The sequence below is a fragment of the Anguilla rostrata genome, unplaced genomic scaffold, assembly GCF_018555375.3.
Source record: "Anguilla rostrata isolate EN2019 unplaced genomic scaffold, ASM1855537v3 scaf0473, whole genome shotgun sequence".
Taxonomy (NCBI): domain Eukaryota; kingdom Metazoa; phylum Chordata; class Actinopteri; order Anguilliformes; family Anguillidae; genus Anguilla; species Anguilla rostrata.
Window position 1 is genome coordinate 1 of NW_026985982.1, and position 21,303 is coordinate 21,303.

The following is a 21,303-nucleotide window of genomic DNA, read 5'->3' on the forward strand; positions in this document are numbered from 1 at the left end:
ACAACCAGCCAAAGCCATCAAGAGGACTGGCATTTTTTCTGCCAAAGTCCAATTTCCGCTTTTCCTCTCACAGTATCTGCACCTGCACAGCTGGCTGAGAATAGTTGTGGCATTCAATGTGAATTTTTATTTGTCAATGAACATGGGGGTGGATGGGGTTAAGGACAACACTTATACACTGGCAAGTACTATTGAAAGATGCAAAAAAATAAAATAAAATTTCAGATTTTACAATGATGTTTTTACTAAACATTTAAAAATGTGCTGGCAAATACTCTTACTCAACTGCAGTCTCTTGTAAACCTCATGTAACTTCAAAGCAGCTACGGTGAAAAAGGGATGGCTGTTGCATAAATCTTTCCATAGTGATTTTTCATTTGTATTTTGGTTTTTGTACAGAAATGGTGTAATAACAGAGGCCACTACAAGACGCTCAAAGCCTTGTGTAAAAATGACGGCTATTACCGATCTGGCAAAGGAGTGGTAGTTGATCTGAACTACACTCTGTCACAACCCATGTACAAACGGATGAATGATGTCTTTCTGGAAACGTTTCGGTGAGTGTTCGAATCTTGAATTTTCCTTTTTGCGACCAATATTATGGTCCTCTTCCATATATATTTCCTCTTCCATTTTGGACACTGCCCACCATGCACACCAAGTCCATGCTGTCAGAGACTATTTCTCTTCACTCTACAGTCCAGCTAACAAGCTGCGCAGCCAGTGCATCAGAGCTGTGCACTTTGTTTAGCAGTTAAGCTGTTTTCACACGACAAGCATTAAACAGCTAGACATGCCTGACTTAGCAGCAAAGCTAAGCCTGGTGTAGTCCACAGCTCGAACGAAGTTGCAGTCTTCAACATTCAAATTGTACTGAACTTTGCTTTTGTTTGAAGTTGACCTTGCGTAGTGCATCCAATCACATCACAGCTTTGTATGAAGCAGGCAGAGGTAAACATGGAAGAACATGTTGGGGTAAGCCTAGGATTTTCGGTTTCACAAATCGAGTTCACAATTTAGCCTAATACAGCAGAGAACCTACTGCTTATCAGGGTTTGTAACAGTTTTCTGAAACAATGGCCTTACTGGATGGATGACACCAAGTTTCAACAGCTGGCAGCACTTGATTTTTCTTATTGCATTGTCACCGCATTACTTGCCATTGAATGCAATGTTTGATGCTTGTCATTTGAAAGTGGCTTTAGACTGCAGGGTAGAGTTGCATCAGCTTTTCGTAAGTTCTCCCTTAAGTTGGAACGTAAAGTTCACACTACAGGATTACTAGCTACTAGTTAGTTTACAACTAGGCAGCTACTAAATTTGGTTGTACCACTTGTCCTTAACACAAAACTTAGTAGGGCATAAGCTCTTTGTGAAGTAATGTACAGTCTCACAAAGTTACGCTGATGTTGATTCAGCTCTATGAAACAAAACGGACACAACCACTTGCTTCTGTTGCTAAAGTTTCTGTAAGCCGGCTGACAGGTGTGGATCCAAGTGCAGAAAAGAAGCAGGATGCAGATGAAGCTTAAACCCAATTCAGGGGTATTTATTGTATCACAGCAGAAGGCAGGCAGTTTCAGAAGAGCACTGAGACAGAGATCTCTGGCTTACTCAAAACAAAGAAAACTGACAGGCAGAAGTTTAGCTACGACACGTAGCGGCTCAGAATAATACAGACTAGGCAGACTGACAACTAAGCACTGACTGAATGGGGGAGACAGACCTAAATACAAAAAGGGGGTAATGACTGATTGCAGACAGCCAGTGACACACAGAGGTATAGGGCTACACATGAGGGAAACAATCAAACAATCAATTAACCAATCATTGCATTAATTTAGCAATTATACCCCTGGGTAGAACACCAGAGGGAGAGACACTAGGGAGGAGAGAGGGAGACGGGGTTAGTGGAAGAGCTGGGCGTCACAGCCGTGACAGTTTCAGCAACCAACATGACATTCAGTGCAACATACCTCTTAATTTCCCCATAGACGATAATGGAGAAACTAGTGCCTTTCTCTACCAAACTAAGAGGTTTGCAGTCATATTTTCAACCTAGTTATGTCCAGGATGTTGGAGAGGACGAGGCTCATAGTTCATAGGATCAGTTACATAAATTGTAACTTAGTAGAGATTAATGTTATAGCTAGGCTTATTTATTTACTCGTGCACAGCTGGTTCAACCGGCCCCAGATTCCCAATTAACCAGGAGTTGCTTGGGTGATCACACAGGGACAACCCTGCTGACTAATAGCCCACTCTTCATGGGAAACGCCCTCTTAGGCTGTCAGTTATAATCAGCAGTCAGGGTTCAACAACAGACCAAGGGGTGCATTGATACATGGAAAACGTATTTATTAGCAGAACATACCACCAAATTTCTCTGTTTGATATGTCTAAAGTATCACTTGCAAGTAACACCAAGAAATCATTTTAAATTGTCTCTCAAGTACTGGAGGTTCAAGAACATCAATCAATGGGAAGTTTGCAAGTTTTCAAGAGAACTTCATCAAAGAAGATGACCTGATTTATAACAGAACAAAGAATAAAGAAAAATACCTGCGTATGGTGTACATTAGAACAGAGGTGAGAAAGAACCCCTTTTAAAGCCTCTTCTACTGTAGATATGCAGTCTCTTTTTTTACATTTCAGTAAATTGATAATTTTTCCCTTTTGTATCATCTAGCAAAGGAAATTGCACAAGAATTTGGAAAAGAAAATCCTAAAGAGAAAGAAGCTGATCTACAATTCCCTCAGTGATTCAATCTGTGACACCATGATGCCAACATATCAAGGTTAACCACTCAATAGTAGAAATTTGGGAATTAAGAAATCCATTTTTCATCTATATCAACATGTTAAATTCCTTTATTAATTTAAATGAATGCAATAATGTGTCACATATTTTCAGAATGTGCTGCTATCCACGGAAAAGATGCTTTATTGAAGTTACAAGAGAAACTGGAAAGTGCAATTGTGAAATCAAAAAATGGCATGTTCTGTGAGTCCATGAAGAAAATGCTGGTTGAGTTCAGTGATCTGCAGGTCTGTATTCTCTTGAAAGAAATTCTCTTGAAGATTACTGCAATCTAGTAAATGTTACGTGTTAAATGTTATGTTTTTCTGTTTAAAATGTGCTGCGGTTTGCCTGAAAATGTGCTTTTTTTCACAGTAGAAAAAATTAATTTTAAAAATTGTTTTAGCTAAGATTTACTACTTTTATAAAAAATCACTTCACAGAAAACTATTAAATATTTGTTTTCAATCATTACTCTATAGAAATACCTTGTGGCAGAAATTAAGACACAGATGACAACCTCCTTGAGGCTGGCTTTAAACCAGATCCCAGAAGACCTCACTGGCCTTCCAGGTAACCAGTGGAAACTACTTTTAGACTGCAGGAGGATGTCAAAGGACACTCTGTACACTGTATACTGAACCAGCAGATTACGATATGTCCTAATTATTCCTGCCTTTCTGGTGCATCTTTGGGTTGAGAAGCGGCTGGGCCACCAGTCTCTCCTTGGTTATGACATCTGATAAATTTAATGAGGATATATCTCAGTTCCATGTTGCAGGATACTAATTCATTAATTAAGCTTTCCTCTCTGCGTGATGTTTAGGTGTCTGTAAGTTTTCTATGTCTGACACCTTTTATAATTGATTGTTCAACTCCCATCATTTACTTAGACAATGTCACCTGAAACCAAGCTCGTTTTCTTATGGATGATTGCTAATTGCTAAGAGTTCCGCTACATAAATATACTGGGTTTGTTGGTGTAATATCTGTTAACAAAAAAGCAGACAGTGCTCCACCAACACAGACAAGGGAAAGCACCAAATATACCAAAATAGTTTGTTAGGTGACAGTAAATGGACTTATATATGGAATATTAAATATTGCATTTCCTTCACTAAACAACTTGGTACAATATTTGTAAGTAAACGGTAACAACAATAATGTGTTATGAGAAATGGTTGTTTAAATTGTGCATGTTAGCTGTGATGCATCTTAAGAACCATCTTAAAAGTTTAAGTTCCGTTATTTTTCAAAATAAATAAATAAGTAAAATTCTAATGAGGAATATGTTTTTTTCTTGAACCACTTGCTCTTAGTTTCACATTGCAATTTTTAATTGTGTTCAGTCTTGATTGTCATTATTAAGAAGCATTGCTTCAGTCTGTCAAAAATGCCCCAGAGTCTGTTCAGACCTTTTAGAAGCAAGTCATACAGTAAGTGGCAGATTCTCTGTCTGGATCGCTTTTGGACCTGTGTGTTCCCATACCATGCACATTTTTGGGAACCAACATCATCACCACCCACAACAGATTCAAACAGTCCAAGACTATACCTCTAACCAATGCTGTTTTTTCACTTGCTGTACGAAACTTCAGGTTGGTTATTTTGTCAGGAAATACAGGTTAGTTAATTTTCACAGATATAAGGATGCATTGTCCTACATGGCAGTCACCCTGGTCAATAGCCCACCTATGTGCACGAACATCTCTGCTCATGTAAAGACCTACAGTAGCTGTCGTATGTGCTGTGGTTTGTTTAGAATGGCATATCTGCCCTCATGTATCTCAAACGATGTGATTTGTTCTTCATTCCAGATGTTTCAGAAGAAATGGAGACAATGAAGCGAAGCTGTGACTCTTTAGGCCTCAAGATATTTTAAGTCACCGAAAGCGAATGATGGATCCAGCTGAGATCACCATGGCAACCTGTCTCCTCTAAATAAGGTTGCAAAATTTCATGAATATTCAGGGTGGAAACTTTCTGTGGGAATGAATGGGAATATATGAGAATTAACTAAAATAAATTAACAATCCTTTGCAACCCTACACCCAAACAATGAGGGTGCTGTGAAACATGTATTTTAAAAGTTACAGATGACTATTTTGTTTGTCAACGTGTGTACAGACATTCCCTGAAGAATCACCACACCACTGGGCTTGACTAATAATTCATTCAGCTTTAAAAACTAGACAAGAATTTGATAAATCAACAGGGTTTTCTTTAATACATTTTAATGACAGTTCGATGCTGAATACTGAATTCTGACATTTGATCAGTTGAGAGAGATTTGACAGTTTAACTGGCCCTCTTGAAATATTTAACTCAAGCACAGTATGTATAGCTACATATATAACCATATCTTTTTATTTTAGTGCCATGTGCTTATCTTGCTAACTAGTTACTTGCTTAAGTTACCTACTTGATTCTGCCAGAAAATCTAAACATAATAAATGATAGGTGCACAGGGGAGGGGGATGCATGTGCTCTTTTAATTCATTCACTGCTTCGCTGTGCTACAAGGTCACAGATTTCTATCTCTCAGTTTGGGGGAAAAGTGGTCTGAAATGAACACGCAGCACCAATGCTGTTTGTGTTGAATAACTGCAGTCAAGTGAACTCATCAGTTCAGTACAGCAAAGCAAAAATGTTCCTTAAACTGTTTCATATTAATTTCTTTTGCAATCAACCAAATTTTTTTGTTTGTTGTAATTTTAAACAGAAAACAGATTTTCTGCGCTTCTTATTATCAGTGGCGACTTAATAAAAGCAGTTAAAAATACCAATTTTCAGGGTCTCCCCCAGAAAAGTTGTTAGGCCCGGTGGCAAGTATCTTTTGTCGGAGGCCAGCGACAGACTGATGGCAGGATTGAGGTAGGGCCCTATAGTTTATGTGATAACAGAATCACGGATGGAATCGCGGAATTGAGAATTTAAAAAAAGCTATAACACAGCTACCATAGGGCCCTACATTACGTCAGTGCTAAAAGCTGACTGGAGATTTGAAAATATGACTACGTAATGTTGTTATAAATAAGTCATTTATTCAACACACATTTTAAAAAATCAACAACTATTTACAGCATAGCAGAGTCATACAAAAAATCTGACAACAATATACAGTCTTGGAATTGTCAGGGGTGGGTGCGGGAATGGACCCAAACGCAGAGTAAAAACAGAAGTCCAAAAATGGGAAAACAAAAACTTTAATAAAAACAGGGAACAAAGGGACTCGCAAGGTAAAACTCACAAACACGAAAATCTTCAAAATTTCACAAGGAAAAAAAAAACAAAAATACAAAAACCCAAAAACGAAGAAAAACAGGGCAGGCAGGGCACAGGCAGGCAAACAACAGGTAAACTGGAAAAACGGGCAGAAACAGGAACAAAACAAGCAGGTAGCAAACCAGGTTACAAACCAAAGCAAAGCAAAAGATTCCAGCGCCTGAGTCGGGGAGAGGGAGACTTAAATAGAAAAGACACAGACGAGACACAGGAGGGCACGATGAACAATCAAGCCACAGAGAGGGAGGGGAACACGAGACAAAACGCAACTAATAATTGGATAATCAAAAACAATAAAACAATTAACTGAACAGAAAACCGAGGTGCCGCCATCTGGCGGCCCAACGGAGAACAACAAGGGGGAAGACAACAGAAGACAACAGAACCCTGACAGGAATTCTGTGTTTTCAACAACAACAAAAGAAATGAAATGAAAATAAATAACACTCTACAAAAAACTTGAAAAAAGTCCTGATTGGCTACTGAATATTACAACAAGCCTTGGAATGCTAGGCACATTTCAACAACAAAATAAATAAAAATAAATAATATCAAAGTTTTTGCACTCTACAAAAAACGCTGGAATGCAGGGCACGTTTAATTAGGGGCGTGAATCAAGAACCGGTTCCAAGTTGTCTTATGCATTGGAATTGTATGAGCTTATCGATTCCGGTTATCGAAGCCCGCATGTTTTTACGACAGTTGCACATTGCAAAACAATGACGTAACGCCTTGCGGGAACTACGCAGGCAGGAAGCCTCTCTCAGGTGTTTGTTTTGGACGGCAACTTTCACAACAAATTTGAGCCGGGCTGCCAGCCTTGATACATTCTGTTGCGATAAAGATTCTAAGACAACTCAGCAATTTCTCTGGATTAACCGGGCATTTTCTAGCCTGAAATGCGAACGTATTACTAAATGGCTATACATGTCATGTAACGTGCAAGTAGTCGGCTATCTCCCTGGATATGAAGTAAATGTTTTTACCAATAAATAATAATAATAATACATGCGATTTTAGCTATGGAAATAGCTATACAAAAAGGCAAAATAAATGTTGTGGTTGTGATTGCCTTCGTAGATGTCAGAAGGAAATGTCACTGACAAAAAAAGAAGTTTGCTCTCTTTGCAGTGGTTTGGGCTGGAAACGAGCTGTAAGAGCGGGATAGGCACAACGCTGCCTACTGATTGGCTACTGAATCTTACAACAATGTACAGCCTTGGAATGCTGGGCACATTTCAACAACAACAAAATCTGTATGTATCTGTGTTACTGACTGTTTGGCTAGCTAGCTAAGTTAGCTAAATGACCACGTTGTCGTGCATATCAATGTCATCAAGCTAACGTTATTAATAAACAAGTGAAGTCGTTATTTCGATGGCGATTAATAAGTCATGTAATGTTACAATGTATCTAACATTACATTAATGCTATTAGTTTAACGTTACCTACACACTGCTTAAGTTAATATAAAACTGACGAGATGAAGTGATAACGCAGTTTCTAACACGGTTATTTAGCCCTGTAAATAAGAAATGGTGGCTTGCTAGGTAACGTGATAGTTGGAAGCGTCAAGTGTTGAACGTTCACGTTTAAACCAACAGATGTCGCTGGGGAGCTTTCCAACCGAGCCGCCCCACTGTAACTGTAGTTTTAAAAACATATTAAAAATACATTCTTTTTTTTAAAATTCCCCGATGCTTAAGCCGGCGGGGCGTCAACTTAGGCCCGGCCAGCCGGCCGGCTTGCAATACACTGGTGGAAACCCTGGTTTGTTTACTTTGGTGTATGACAATATAGGCTAATTATAATATTTAAGTGTGATGACTTGTGGGATTTGTAGTGGGAAATTGGGGCTCTTGGGGGTATAACCATAATATTGTGTGTTTACTTTTTCATTCAATAATTTTTTGCATTATATAATAATATCAATAATCATTCATAAAGAAGAATGTACCCAGTATAAGAAGGGAATTATTCTGTACTGTGTGTGATTTGTTGTTTGCCAGTTGAATCACTTCAATCTTTAAAATAGCTAAATTCAGTCTGATTCACTTATAATTTAGAGAAGCCAGGGCATGTTGAATGTACAAAGAAAGTTTGTTCTGGGACTGACAGTAGGCGGGGAGGGAGACGCCTGATGTCACAAACATATCCAATTCTCTCTGTGGCATCCCAGACCCAGTTAGGTCAGGAGCCCATGTTGCCTGGCCACAAGCTTGGGTTGCTTGGCAACAGGGAAACTTTCCCTCTCCCGACTACTCTAATCAATCCCTTGGGCAAAGTTATCTATCTCATGCACTTGTGTAAAGACTTCATCCACACCAAGAAGTCTTTAGAATCTTCACTGAATGTTATACAACTGATGATGCTTCTCCCAACACTGTTATTTATCTTCCTTTTTTTCTGTCTTCTTTAATAAAGTGTGCCTTTTCTCAGCTCAGGATAGACTTTGATTTATTTGGAGAACTGCAAACGTTTCTTATCCTTTCCTTCAGATTAGTTTCCTACAATTCTGTTTCTTAAAACAAGGTTATCTTTAATTAATCAAACGTGCTACATTGACCAACAAACAATTTAATGACCAACCAAAGTTCTGGGTGGTGTTTATTAATACATTTTGTCTTATTTCTCATTATGTTCTGACTCTGCTGAAGTCTTTGAATGGATTCAAAAACTGAGAAAGAAGCAAAGCTGTTCATTTGTTTGAATTGAGGCCTTCATGTGACTCATGTTATAACACTGTCAGAAAGTTCATGGAAAGCATTACATTTTGAGAGCAGAACTGCATATCACTATTTGCACATTTTCACCATAAATCTATAAGCCATATTCAAAAGAATTGCTTTTAAAAAACTTCATGTAGTTTCATAACCACGATCATATCAGGAGGAACTGTTCTAATCTGCTTCTTCATTTATGTTTGAACATGTTTTTGAGACAACTTTTAACATCCGTCGCAGTGTTCTGACAATTATCAGCTTTTCAAGTTCTCAATACAAATGAACAGTAATTAATTTCCTGTTAGGACATGTTAACTGCATCACAAGCTGAAAGCAAAACATTCCAATTTGGTTCATCACCTGAAAATGAATTGAGGTGCATTACCAAGTACAATACTGTAGCAATAAGAGTTTGGCACATTAATATAGTGCCGAAAACACCTGTTACCAACCAGAGCATTTAATATGCAGCATGGATGGAAGTTTTCTAATGAGGCTAAAGGACATGTAATATTACAGACAGTATGGCAGGAACAGTTAACTATATTTCCTGTGTTAGTCTCTGTTTACGAGCCCTGATATTCCCAGTCCAGACGAAACCCTTGTAGAAGAATATCCAGTTTAATCATTGTTTTACATTATATACTCTAACATATAAGTGATTAGAAATGTATTCTTTTAACAGTTTTCATGTGTAATGACTAACTCCCATATTCTTACCTTTGTGTGAGAAGAGAACATGCTCTTTGTTAAAATGATTAAATCTCCAGCATGAGATAATGACCTGTGCTTTTAAATACTCTAGGCAATTGTTATGATTCAGGACAGTTCCATGAACAGGAGATGTGCCCGCCTTTCCCACTTTCTCTCTCTCATGCTGCGGACTAACTGGGCCCGGTGTCTTATCTTAGTTATGCTAGCAAACTAAAATGTCAAGGTTGCTGGGAGGAAATGAGGAAGAGGTAATTTCTGGGAAACGTTTTTCTGCAGGAGAAACATACGTGTGGCATGCAACCAAGTACAGAACCTAAAAGATAAGATTCCCTATAAAAAGCGTGCAATTTCTTTGTTATGTTGAGTCCATACCCGCCGTTCACCGTTCAGTTATTAACCGGCTACAATATTGCTAAGCCATATGGATTCAACGGGAGCTCTTCTGTGCTTACTGGCCTGTGATCTTTAAAACCACCGGCAGGTTTGCTAATGATATTTCACGCATTGCATAGCTATGGCATGGTGCTGCACTAACGAAGTCACAGACTGGTAAACCTCCGGTTTAAGGCTTGAATCACGACTCGCCCTCAGGCAGACCATTTCCTCTTTTATACAAACGTTTTCTTACGGTTACATTTCCTTTACCAAAACTCACTCACGGCCACCCATATGCATTCCATGACGGCAAATGTATTCCTTTTATTACAAAGTTACACCAGTTCACCGCTGTGCCATTTCTACGAACTATATTTCTTCACTTGGATACCGTACAAAACCTTCTTATCAGCAAACGCCACGTTTGTACATTCATTTTACCTCGCCCTGTTCTCTATCTAGCCACATAGGCTACAAACAATTACTACGTATGTATGTTCTGCAACTCCGCAGTCTAAACAGCTTGTCTGCCTGTGGCCTAGTGGGCAAGGTTACAGTCTTGGGGACATGGGGTTGTAGGTTCAAACCCAGCTAGGAACACGTTTCCTTAACCTGCTTCGACCCTCACTAATTATTGTCTACTACTTGTCAATTATTGCTTTTGCACCATATCTACCCGCCGTTCACCGTTCAGTTATTAACCGGCTACAATATTGCTAAGCCGTATGCATTATGACTTACCGTCTGTACGTTCAGTTATTAACCGGCTACAATATTGCTAAGCCATATGGATTCAACGGGAGCTCTTCTGTGCTTACTGGCCTGTGTTCTTTTTTAAAACCACCGGCAGGTTTGCTAATGATATTTCACTCACTGCATAGCTACGGCATGGTGCTGCACTAACGAAGTCACGGGCTGGTAAACCTCCGGTTGAAAGCTTGAATCCCGACTCGCCCTCAGGCAGATCATTTCCTCTTTTACACTAACATTTTCTTACGCTTACATTTGCTTTACCAAAACTCACTCACGGCCACCCATATGCATTTCATGACGCAAATGTATTCCTTTTATTAAAAAGTTACACCAGTTCACCACTGTGCCATTTCCACTAACTATATTTCTTCACTTGGCTACCGTACAAAACCTTCATATCAGCAAACGCCACGTTCGTACATTCATGTTACCTCGCCCTGTTCTCTATCTAGCCACATAGGCTACAAACAATTACTACGTCTGTACGTTCTGCAACTCCGCATTAAAACATTACATTTAAAATCATGATTCACTCATAAGTATAACTACTAGCACTGAACATGAGAAAAACACATTCGTGCGATAGATTGCACACGTTATTTAACCCTCCACTTCAACAACGAACGTTAAATACAGACTGTTATATGTACCGTTTGATAAGGAAACTAAGCTCGCTCATGGTCACTTCATTTACTTCGCACTATAGTCTGTGATCATGTCAACCTTCACCTACATGCCCATACTGCTAAAAAAAAAAAAAAAACATGTTGTTTCAACTACGCAATTTCATCATTTCGCCTAATTTATCTCACACTTGTTATTTTCTCATATGCAAAGCCTGCTGGGACATATGCGTCTGCTCCTATTCTCCACTATCAACTTTTCCGGTTCTAGCTTAACAAAACAGCAAAGAGGATTCCTACCTGCAGATAAGCCTATCAAAATGCCTTATTGGGATGGCAGGTATGCCATCCTGCCAAGTTACGCCTTGGCGGGGGCATGCCCCCATACCTTTCCAGCACCGAGAGTTTGGCACTTTTCAGGGTTCCCCACAGAAATAACCACAACAGCCACAGACACTCAGCCCTTAAAAACATTAAATTCTGTACATTCTGACCCCATTTCAACAAACAGAACTCATAAACAACTTCACATGTCTACACAATAAAGCCCCAAACTAAGGGGATTTTGCGTTTTCTCCTTCTTCTTCTTCTCTTTCTTCATCTCATTCTTATTTTTCCTGCCGCCTTTCCCACTAACAACATGTCTCCCCATTGGACATTTCACTGACACCAGCCAAATCTTCACCTACACGACCCAATCAAAAACGCGCATACACACGCAAAATACCGATACCTTTCTACTCTGAAACATTTGCAGGTTAAATAGCTAGTCCGCCTGTGGCCTAGTGGGCAAGGTTACAGTCTTGAGAACACGGGCTCGTAAGTTCAAGCCCAGCTACGGACATGTTTCTTTAACTTGCTTCGACCCTCACAAATTATTGTCTACTACTTATCAATTATTGCTTTTGCACCATATCTACCCGCCGTTCACCGTTCAGTTATTAACCGGCTACAATATTGCTAAGCCATATGGATTCAACGGGAGCTCTTCTGTGCTTACTGGCCTGTGATCTTTAAAACCACCGGCAGGTTTGCTAATGATATTTCACGCATTGCATAGCTATGGCATGGTGCTGCACTAACGAAGTCACGGACTGGTAAACCTCCGGTTTAAGGCTTGAATCACGACTCGCCCTCAGGCAGACCATTTCCTCTTTTATACAAACGTTTTCTTACGGTTACATTTCCTTTACCAAAACTCACTCACGGCCACCCATATGCATTCCATGACGGCAAATGTATTCCTTTTATTAAAAAGTTACACCAGTTCACCGCTGTGCCATTTCTACGAACTATATTTCTTCACTTGGCTACCGTACAAAACCTTCTTATCAGCAAACGCCACGTTTGTACACTTACCTCGCCCTGTTCTCTATCTAGCCACATAGGCTACAAACAATTACTACGTATGTATGTTCTGCAACTCCGCAGTCTAAACAGCTAGTCTGCCTGTGGCCTAGTGGGCAAGGTTACAGTCTTGGGGACATGGGGTTGTAGGTTCAAACCCAGCAAGGAACACGTTTCCTTAACATGCTTCGACCCTCACTAATTATTGTCTACTACTTGTCAATTATTGCTTTTGCACCATATCTACCCGCCGTTCACCGTTCAGTTATTAACCGGCTGCAATATTGCTAAGCCATATGGATTCAACGGGAGCTCTTCTGTGCTTACTGGCCTGTGTTCTTTTTTAAAACCACCGGCAGGTTTGCTAATGATATTTCACTCACTGCATAGCTACGGCATGGTGCTGCACTAACGAAGTCACGGGCTGGTAAACCTCCGGTTGAAAGCTTGAATCCCGACTCGCCCTCAGGCAGATCATTTCCTCTTTTACACTAACATTTTCTTACGCTTACATTTTCTTTACCAAAACTCACTCACGGCCACCCATATGCATTTCATGACGCAAATGTATTCCTTTTATTAAAAAGTTACACCAGTTCACCCACTGTGCCATTTCCACTAACTATATTTCTTCACTTGGCTACCGTACAAAACCTTCATATCAGCAAACGCCACGTTTGTACATTCATGTTACCTCGCCCTGTTCTCTATCTAGCCACATAGGCTACAAACAATTACTACGTCTGTACGTTCTGCAACTCCGCATTAAAACATTACATTTAAAATCATGATTCACTCATAAGTATAACTACTAGCACTGAACATGAGAAAAACACATTCGTGCGATAGATTGCACACGTTATTTAACCCTCCACTTCAACAACGAACGTTAAATACAGACTGTTATATGTACCGTTTGATAAGGAAACTAAGCTCGCTCATGGTCACTTCATTTACTTCGCACTATAGTCTGTGATCATGTCAACCTTCACCTACATGCCCATACTGCTAAAAAAAAAAAAAAAACATGTTGTTTCAACTACGCAATTTCATCATTTCGCCTAATTTATCTCACACTTGTTATTTTCTCATATGCAAAGCCTGCTGGGACATATGCGTCTGCTCCTATTCTCCACTATCAACTTTTCCGGTTCTAGCTTAACAAAACAGCAAAGAGGATTCCTACCTGCAGATAAGCCTATCAAAATGCCTTATTGGGATGGCAGGTATGCCATCCTGCCAAGTTACGCCTTGGCGGGGGCATGCCCCCATACCTTTCCAGCACCGAGAGTTTGGCACTTTTCAGGGTTCCCCACAGAAATAACCACAACAGCCACAGACACTCAGCCCTTAAAAACATTAAATTCTGTACATTCTGACCCCATTTCAACAAACAGAACTCATAAACAACTTCACATGTCCACACAATAAAGCCCCAAACTAAGGGGATTTTGCGTTTTCTCCTTCTTCTTCTTCTCTTTCTTCTTCTCATTCTTATTTTTCCTGCCGCCTTTCCCACTAACAACATGTCTCCCCATTGGACATTTCACTGACACCAGCCAAATCTTCACCTACACGACCCAATCAAAAACGCGCATACACACGCAAAATACCGATACCTTTCTACTCTGAAACATTTGCAGGTTAAATAGCTAGTCCGCCTGTGGCCTAGTGGGCAAGGTTACAGTCTTGAGAACACGGGCTCGTAAGTTAAAGCCCAGCTACGGACATGTTTCTTTAACCTGCTTCGACCCTCACAAATTATTGTCTACTACTTATCAATTATTGCTTTTGCACCATATCTACCTGCCGTTCACCGTTCAGTTATTAACCGGCTACAATATTGCTAAGCCATATGGATTCAACGGGAGCTAATCTGTGCTTACTGGCCTGTGATCTTTAAAACCACCGGCAGGTTTGCTAATGATATTTCACGCATTGCATAGCTATGGCATGGTGCTGCACTAACGAAGTCACAGACTGGTAAACCTCCGGTTTAAGGCTTGAATCACGACTCGCCCTCAGGCAGACCATTTCCTCTTTTATACAAACGTTTTCTTACGGTTACATTTCCTTTACCAAAACTCACTCACGGCCACCCATATGCATTCCATGACGGCAAATGTATTCCTTTTATTACAAAGTTACACCAGTTCACCGCTGTGCCATTTCTACGAACTATATTTCTTCACTTGGCTACCGTACAAAACCTTCTTATCAGCAAACGCCACGTTTGTACATTCATTTTACCTCGCCCTGTTCTCTATCTAGCCACATAGGCTACAAACAATTACTACGTATGTATGTTCTGCAATTCCGCAGTCTAAACAGCTTGTCTGCCTGTGGCCTAGTGGGCAAGGTTACAGTCTTGGGGACATGGGGTTGTAGGTTCAAACCCAGCAAGGAACACGTTTCCTTAACATGCTTCGACCCTCACTAATTATTGTCTACTACTTGTCAATTATTGCTTTTGCACCATATCTACCCGCCGTTCACCGTTCAGTTATTAACCGGCTACAATATTGCTAAGCCATATGCATTATGACTTACCGTCTGTACGTTCAGTTATTAACCGGCTACAATATTGCTAAGCCATATGGATTCAACGGGAGCTCTTCTGTGCTTACTGGCCTGTGTTCTTTTTTAAAACCACCGGCAGGTTTGCTAATGATATTTCACTCACTGCATAGCTACGGCTGGTGCTGCACTAACGAAGTCACGAGCTGGTAAACCTCCGGTTGAAAGCTTGAATCCCGACTCGCCCTCAGGCAGATCATTTCCTCTTTTACACTAACATTTTCTTACGCTTACATTTGCTTTACCAAAACTCACTCACGGCCACCCATATGCATTTCATGACGCAAATGTATTCCTTTTATTAAAAAGTTACACCAGTTCACCACTGTGCCATTTCCACTAACTATATTTCTTCACTTGGCTACCGTACAAAACCTTCATATCAGCAAACGCCACGTTTGTACATTCATGTTACCTCGCCCTGTTCTCTATCTAGCCACATAGGCTACAAACAATTACTACGTCTGTACGTTCTGCAACTCCGCATTAAAACATTACATTTAAAATCATGATTCACTCATAAGTATAACTACTAGCACTGAACATGAGAAAAACACATTCGTGCGATAGATTGCACACGTTATTTAACCCTCCTGTTATTTTGCGGGTCAAATTGACCCTTTTTAAAGTTTGAAAATCTAGGAAAAATACTTAAAAGTATGAAACTTCTTCTACTGGCCTTAATTAGTGTAATCAACATTTTAAATGAAAATGGTTCATTTCATGTATTTGCAAAGCCCCCCTGTATGGGGATTGACCCGGGAACATTTTTGCTGTACCTAAAAAATGAACAGAACAGGAGGGTTAACCCTCCACTTCAACAACGAGGGTTAAATACAGACTGTTATATGTACCGTTTGATAAGGAAACTAAGCTCGCTCATGGTCACTTCATTTACTTCGCACTATAGTCTGTGATCATGTCAACCTTCACCTACATGCCCATTCTGCTAAAAAAAAAAAAAAACCATGTTGTTTCAACTACGCAATTTCATCATTTCGCCTAATTTATCTCACACTTGTTATTTTCTCATATGCAAAGCCTGCTGGGACATATGCGTCTGCTCCTATTCTCCACTTTCAACTTTTCCGGTTCTAGCTTAACAAAACAGCAAAGAGGATTCCTACCTGCAGATAAGCCTATCAAAATGCCTTATAAACCTTACAAACACTAAAAGTGCATCTTCACGAAATAACAGACAACGGAGCAGGACAGAAGGGTACACAAGTTGCGACCTAGGCAGCTCTAATTCTACGGGCTTGCTGATTCTTTTGTCAATCAAGGCTCGTTGGATGCCCGTCAAATCCGTGAGTAGCCTACATAGCTACACCCTGCCATATTTAACCTTTTCTGATGCGTTTACAATTACGCCACCGCACCATTTGTCACAGCCACTGGTTTACATATATAGCAAACCGAAACTGCTAAACGTACACGCTCTTCAGACTGTACAAATTCACACAATGATAGCCATAATTCACAACCGTTTCTTACAGGGTCACTTCGCATTTCTCACTCTCGTAATAAAACGCTTTGCAAAAAGAAATGATATCTCATAAAAAACACGTTTTCAACGTACAAAAATGCCAAGTTACTCAAAAGTATTGATATCAAAATGACGCCAAGTTACGGTACTACAAACAATATAGGCTATCTTGCCTCACCGAAATTTAATAACATGTATTCCAAAGCAATGCTACCCAGTATTTCCTCAATTCTTTAAAGTGTAGCCACTAGAGGCGGGTCTTATTTATTTATTTATTTATTTATTTATTTATTTAATTTTGTCCGAAATATTCCTCCATATTTGTGAGCTTGCAAGTGCTAATGAAATAAACACGTTCACGTTCGTCAGGAGAAAATAAGTACGGTATGCATTTTTTGGGCGGGGTTGAGGCTGTTGCTGTATTGGTATATAAGGAAATCGTTCCAACCGGTTATATGTATAACCTGGGATGTGTAACCCACACTGGCTGTCTCCAAAACAGTGTTCATACAGTGAGTGGCTCTATATTTACACTTCTGGTGGTTAATGGCAAAATATTTTTGAAAGATGAAGTGGTAGAGATGATGAGACGTTGCCTGGAGTGCGGAACGTGGAGTGTGCTTAACTACGCACTCCGGGAATAGCCTACTCTCTTGTTTTAGCCAAATTTAGGTGTGTTGATGAAGTTGTGTTCTGTAATTCTATTTTTATTTTTTGTGATAAGTACTTCTTGTTTTATATTTAGCAAATGCATTTGTATGTCAAACTTCTTGGGCTGGAAAGTTTAAAATATCAGTCAACATATTTCCTGTCTCAACAGTCAGAAATGCTGCTTGGTCTGCAAAATTATGGAAGCATATCCGCGCCAAAATTCAAATAAAATACAAATCGGCAATTGCATTTCGTTTTCATTCGATCTGCGCAATAAACATTACATAGGCTAATTCAAATGAAAATGCAATCCCTCCTTTGGTTAATGTGCGCACTATAGGCTATCTGACGATTTAGAAATGTAAATGAGAAGTCCATTTCATAAACAGTTTCTGTAGCCCTCTACGATACAACCCTGTCATAATTTAAGTGGAAATGAAAAACCACATTTGAAATAGCAATTTTTTTGATTGTAAACTCATTATGAATGACAAAAATGAAACGATAATTCAGTTGGCCATTTACCATTTAATATTCATGTTTTTGTGGCACAAGGGTGACCAAATGTAATGGCATTGCTTTCGTTCGCTTTATAATTTTCGCATGGTCACGCAAAAACCCTGCAGAAATTCAAATTGAATATATTGTATTAACAATACGATATTTTGAAACCTTTACATTTAGAAACCACCACTGAAACCTAATTTGACCCCATTTTCCCTTCAGAGAAACACAGGCTCCTATGGCTCAAGCAGGTCCTTCTTCCGGGACTGCAGGCACTCGTACGGGTGTTGACACATGTAAATCCCAGGGATGCATCTGCTGCGAGCACATACGGAAGGGCGCAGATAAATTTCAGAGCACAGCTACAGGAAAACAGTACGACATCACACAATATCTGACTTGCAAGACGTCAAGTGTTATCTACATCATCCAGTGTAAAAAATGCCCGGTGCAGTATGTAGGGAAGACTTCAACCACACTCCAAAGAAGATTCAGTGATCACAGAAGTTCTATAAGAAATCGCCAACATCGGCCAATCCCCGATCATTTCACCAACAATGACCATTGTCTTGAAGATCTGATTGTATACCCAATTGAGCAGGTTGATGGTTCCAAAGCACTAAATGAGAGGGAACTCTACTGGATCAGAGAGCTTGATACAGTAAACCATGGACTAAATCTGGTGCCATATGAATGTGGTAAGTAAAATAGATCAGATTCATATTATTTAGTGAAGGAGGGCTGAAGTGATTTGTTTGTCCGGCAAATTGAATGTAGGTACTGTACAAAGGTGTACAAAAAATGGATGCTTTGTAAACTATTTACAAGAAACTGGTATAATCAAGAGTTAGGAGTCATATTTCAACATGGACTACAAGTACCACTATAACAATCTTAGCCACTTTTAAGAATCAAATTTCACCAATTAGAATTTAATCTTACAAGTGGTATATCCAAAAAAGCATGGAGAACTAAATATGCCAAAATTCATAATTAAATAAGATTAGATTCAGATTAGATTCAACTTTATTGTCATTGCACAGAGTACACGTACTGAGACAACGAAATGCAGTTAGCATCTAACCAGAGGTGCAAAAGAAGCAGTAAAGTGCAGTAAGGTGTATGTACATACTGAATAAATATGAATACAATATTGATAAATATGGATACAATACAATGTGATATAAACAGTATAGACAGTTATAAACAATATAGACAGTGGATTGGTATAAATATGATAAATATATTATTAGCAAGGTGCGGCAGTGCGAGGTTCAGTCATTGGAGGGGGGGGGGGGCTGGGGGGGTCCAGGTGGGTGTGTCCGGGGTGAGGGGTGGGGGGGGCTGGGGGGGTCCAGGTGGGTGTGTCCGGGGTGAGGGGTGGGGGGGGGGGGGCTGTCACCGTGGTGCAGAGCTCAGCAAGGTGACAGCTGAGGGGAAGAAGCTGTTCCTGAACCTGCTGGTCCTAGAACAGAGGCTCCTGTAGCGCCTCCCAGAGGGAAGGAGGGCAAACAGTCTGTGGCTGGGGTGAGAGGTGTCCCTGGCGATGCTGCGTGCCTTCCGCAGACACCGCTTGTGCTGGACAGTCTGAATTGCTGGGAGTGCAGTGCTGGTGATGCGTTGGGCGGTTTTCACCACCCTCTGAAGTGCTTTCCGGGTAAATAAATGGGTAAATATAAACATAAATATATATATATACAGTGGGCTCCAGAATTATTGGGACCCTTAACAAAAATGAAAAAAAGGCTGCATATAATAAATGACACATAATAATCTATATGTTATGTTCAAACATATGGGAACACTGTATACTTTTATTTCAATACATTTACTCTCATGCTTCAATTTTTTTTATTAAGTAATCTAATTTTTTCAGAAAACCATAGGTGCCATAATTATTGGCACCCCTAACAATTATTGTAAGTAAAATCAAACAAAATGAAATTGGCAATACAATTTTACTTAATTTAGTTAATCTCAGTCTAAAGGAACTATATTGTGTCATTCCATCACTTCCAGTTTCACTAGAGAATAAACATGAGGTAACAAGCATACAAAATCCCTTTGTCATTCATCAGCATGGGAAAAGCCAAATAACTGTAAATTCAGAAGAAATATTAAAAAAAAAAAACTAACTAAAAAATGTTTACCTTATTACTGTCCTTTCTACAATAATGTCATCATATTTAATTTTATAATAACCTGTTGTATTTCTGAATGGTTTTCTTTTTCGTTTTATATTAGTGCTGGATTTTTAAAAAGTAAAAATGGGGAAAGAGCGATGATGAAATAGCATTCTGTAGACTTATTAGAGTGAAGGAGCAAGGCTCCACAACTAATTGCCAGTAAAATACTGGAATTGTCATGGTTCTGTGTTCCGGTCTGTCTTTCCTTGTTGGGCCGCCAGATGGCGGTACTTCTGTTTTGTGTCCTGCTCCCCCTGTTTGATTGTATTATTGTTTTCAATTGTTCAATTATTGTTTTTTGGTTGTCTCGTTTTCCCTTCCCTCTCTGTGGCCTGATTGTGCCCTGCTGTGTCTCGACAGTGTCTTGTCTATTTAAGTTCCCTTCCCCCGGACTCAGGTGCTGGATCCTTGGTTGTGTTTGTTCGTGTGTGCCTCTGATCATGTTTCTGCCCCGTGTGTTCCTGCCCATGTTCTGTTTTCCACGTGCTTTTGAATTTTTGTATTTCCTTGTTTCCTATGTTTTCGAAGTTTTTCTTTGTGGTTTTTGAAAGTTGCCCTGCAAGGCTTTTTGTTCCCTGATTTAGTTCCTGTTTGTAAGTAAAGTCCTTGTTTCCGATTACCTTTTGGAGTTTTGTGTTTTCCCCCTCACTCTGCATTTGGGTCCTAACCCCCCACACACCCTGACAGGAATTTGCTATAAATGAGAATACTAGCTAACATTATCTCTTACCGTAAGATAAATAAATGTTTTTTACATAATTTTCGCCAGTTAAGAATTCAGCATGGAAAGAAAAATATCAAGCAGTTGTGAAACAGCAAATTCACAGCAGTGGCATGAACAAACTGATATTACCATGAAAAAAATATTTTATTTCAAGATCCTGACATAAAGCTTTCAATGTTCTCTTAAAGCAAGACAGCAGCAATTGGGTGACGGTGATGAAAGATCAATGGGACCAGCTGACAGACAAGTGGAAGAATCCATGAAGTGTGAGTGAAGTTGGGGGCATTCAAACAGGATATAAATGTAACATTACAAGACACAAAATAATTCAGATTGCTTGAAATGTTACCAGACTCATTCAGAAAATAAAATCTTTTCAGCTGTTCAAAAATTCATGGTTTAAAACTGGTAAACTACAGTGAAACATGAACCTACTGAATCACATAGCTAGGGCAGTATATGCTGCTGTCAATAAGACTTAAGATTAAGGCTTTGGCATGTTTACCCCTGATGAGCACATTCCACTAAAGCACTGTAAAGAAGAGAAGTTTGGGG

General features: G+C 39.6%; 1 protein-coding gene and 2 long non-coding RNA genes across 3 annotated transcripts; 2 read left to right on the plus strand and 1 right to left on the minus strand.

Annotated features, from left to right (window-relative positions):
* The first annotated feature begins 6 nt into the window (after positions 1-6).
* On the plus strand, positions 7-6,136 carry LOC135246534 (nuclear GTPase SLIP-GC-like). Its single transcript, XM_064319960.1, has 6 exons — positions 7-557; positions 2,454-2,589; positions 2,690-2,798; positions 2,915-3,048; positions 3,283-3,373; positions 4,618-6,136. The coding sequence occupies exons 1-6, from the start codon at positions 517-519 to the stop codon at positions 4,680-4,682; spliced, it is 576 nt and encodes a 191-aa protein (XP_064176030.1). The 5' UTR covers positions 7-516; the 3' UTR covers positions 4,683-6,136.
* Positions 6,137-6,368: 232 nt separating this feature from the next.
* LOC135246535 (uncharacterized) lies at positions 6,369-9,125 on the minus strand. The gene is made up of 2 exons (XR_010327746.1): positions 6,664-9,125; positions 6,369-6,585 (listed from the first exon to the last, which is right to left on the minus strand). It is a non-coding gene; the product is annotated as an uncharacterized LOC135246535 (long non-coding RNA).
* A 7,966-nt stretch (positions 9,126-17,091) lies between these two features.
* Positions 17,092-21,297, plus strand: LOC135246536 (uncharacterized). The gene is made up of 3 exons (XR_010327747.1): positions 17,092-17,195; positions 18,061-18,536; positions 20,937-21,297. It is a non-coding gene; the product is annotated as an uncharacterized LOC135246536 (long non-coding RNA).
* Positions 21,298-21,303: the final 6 nt, after the last annotated feature.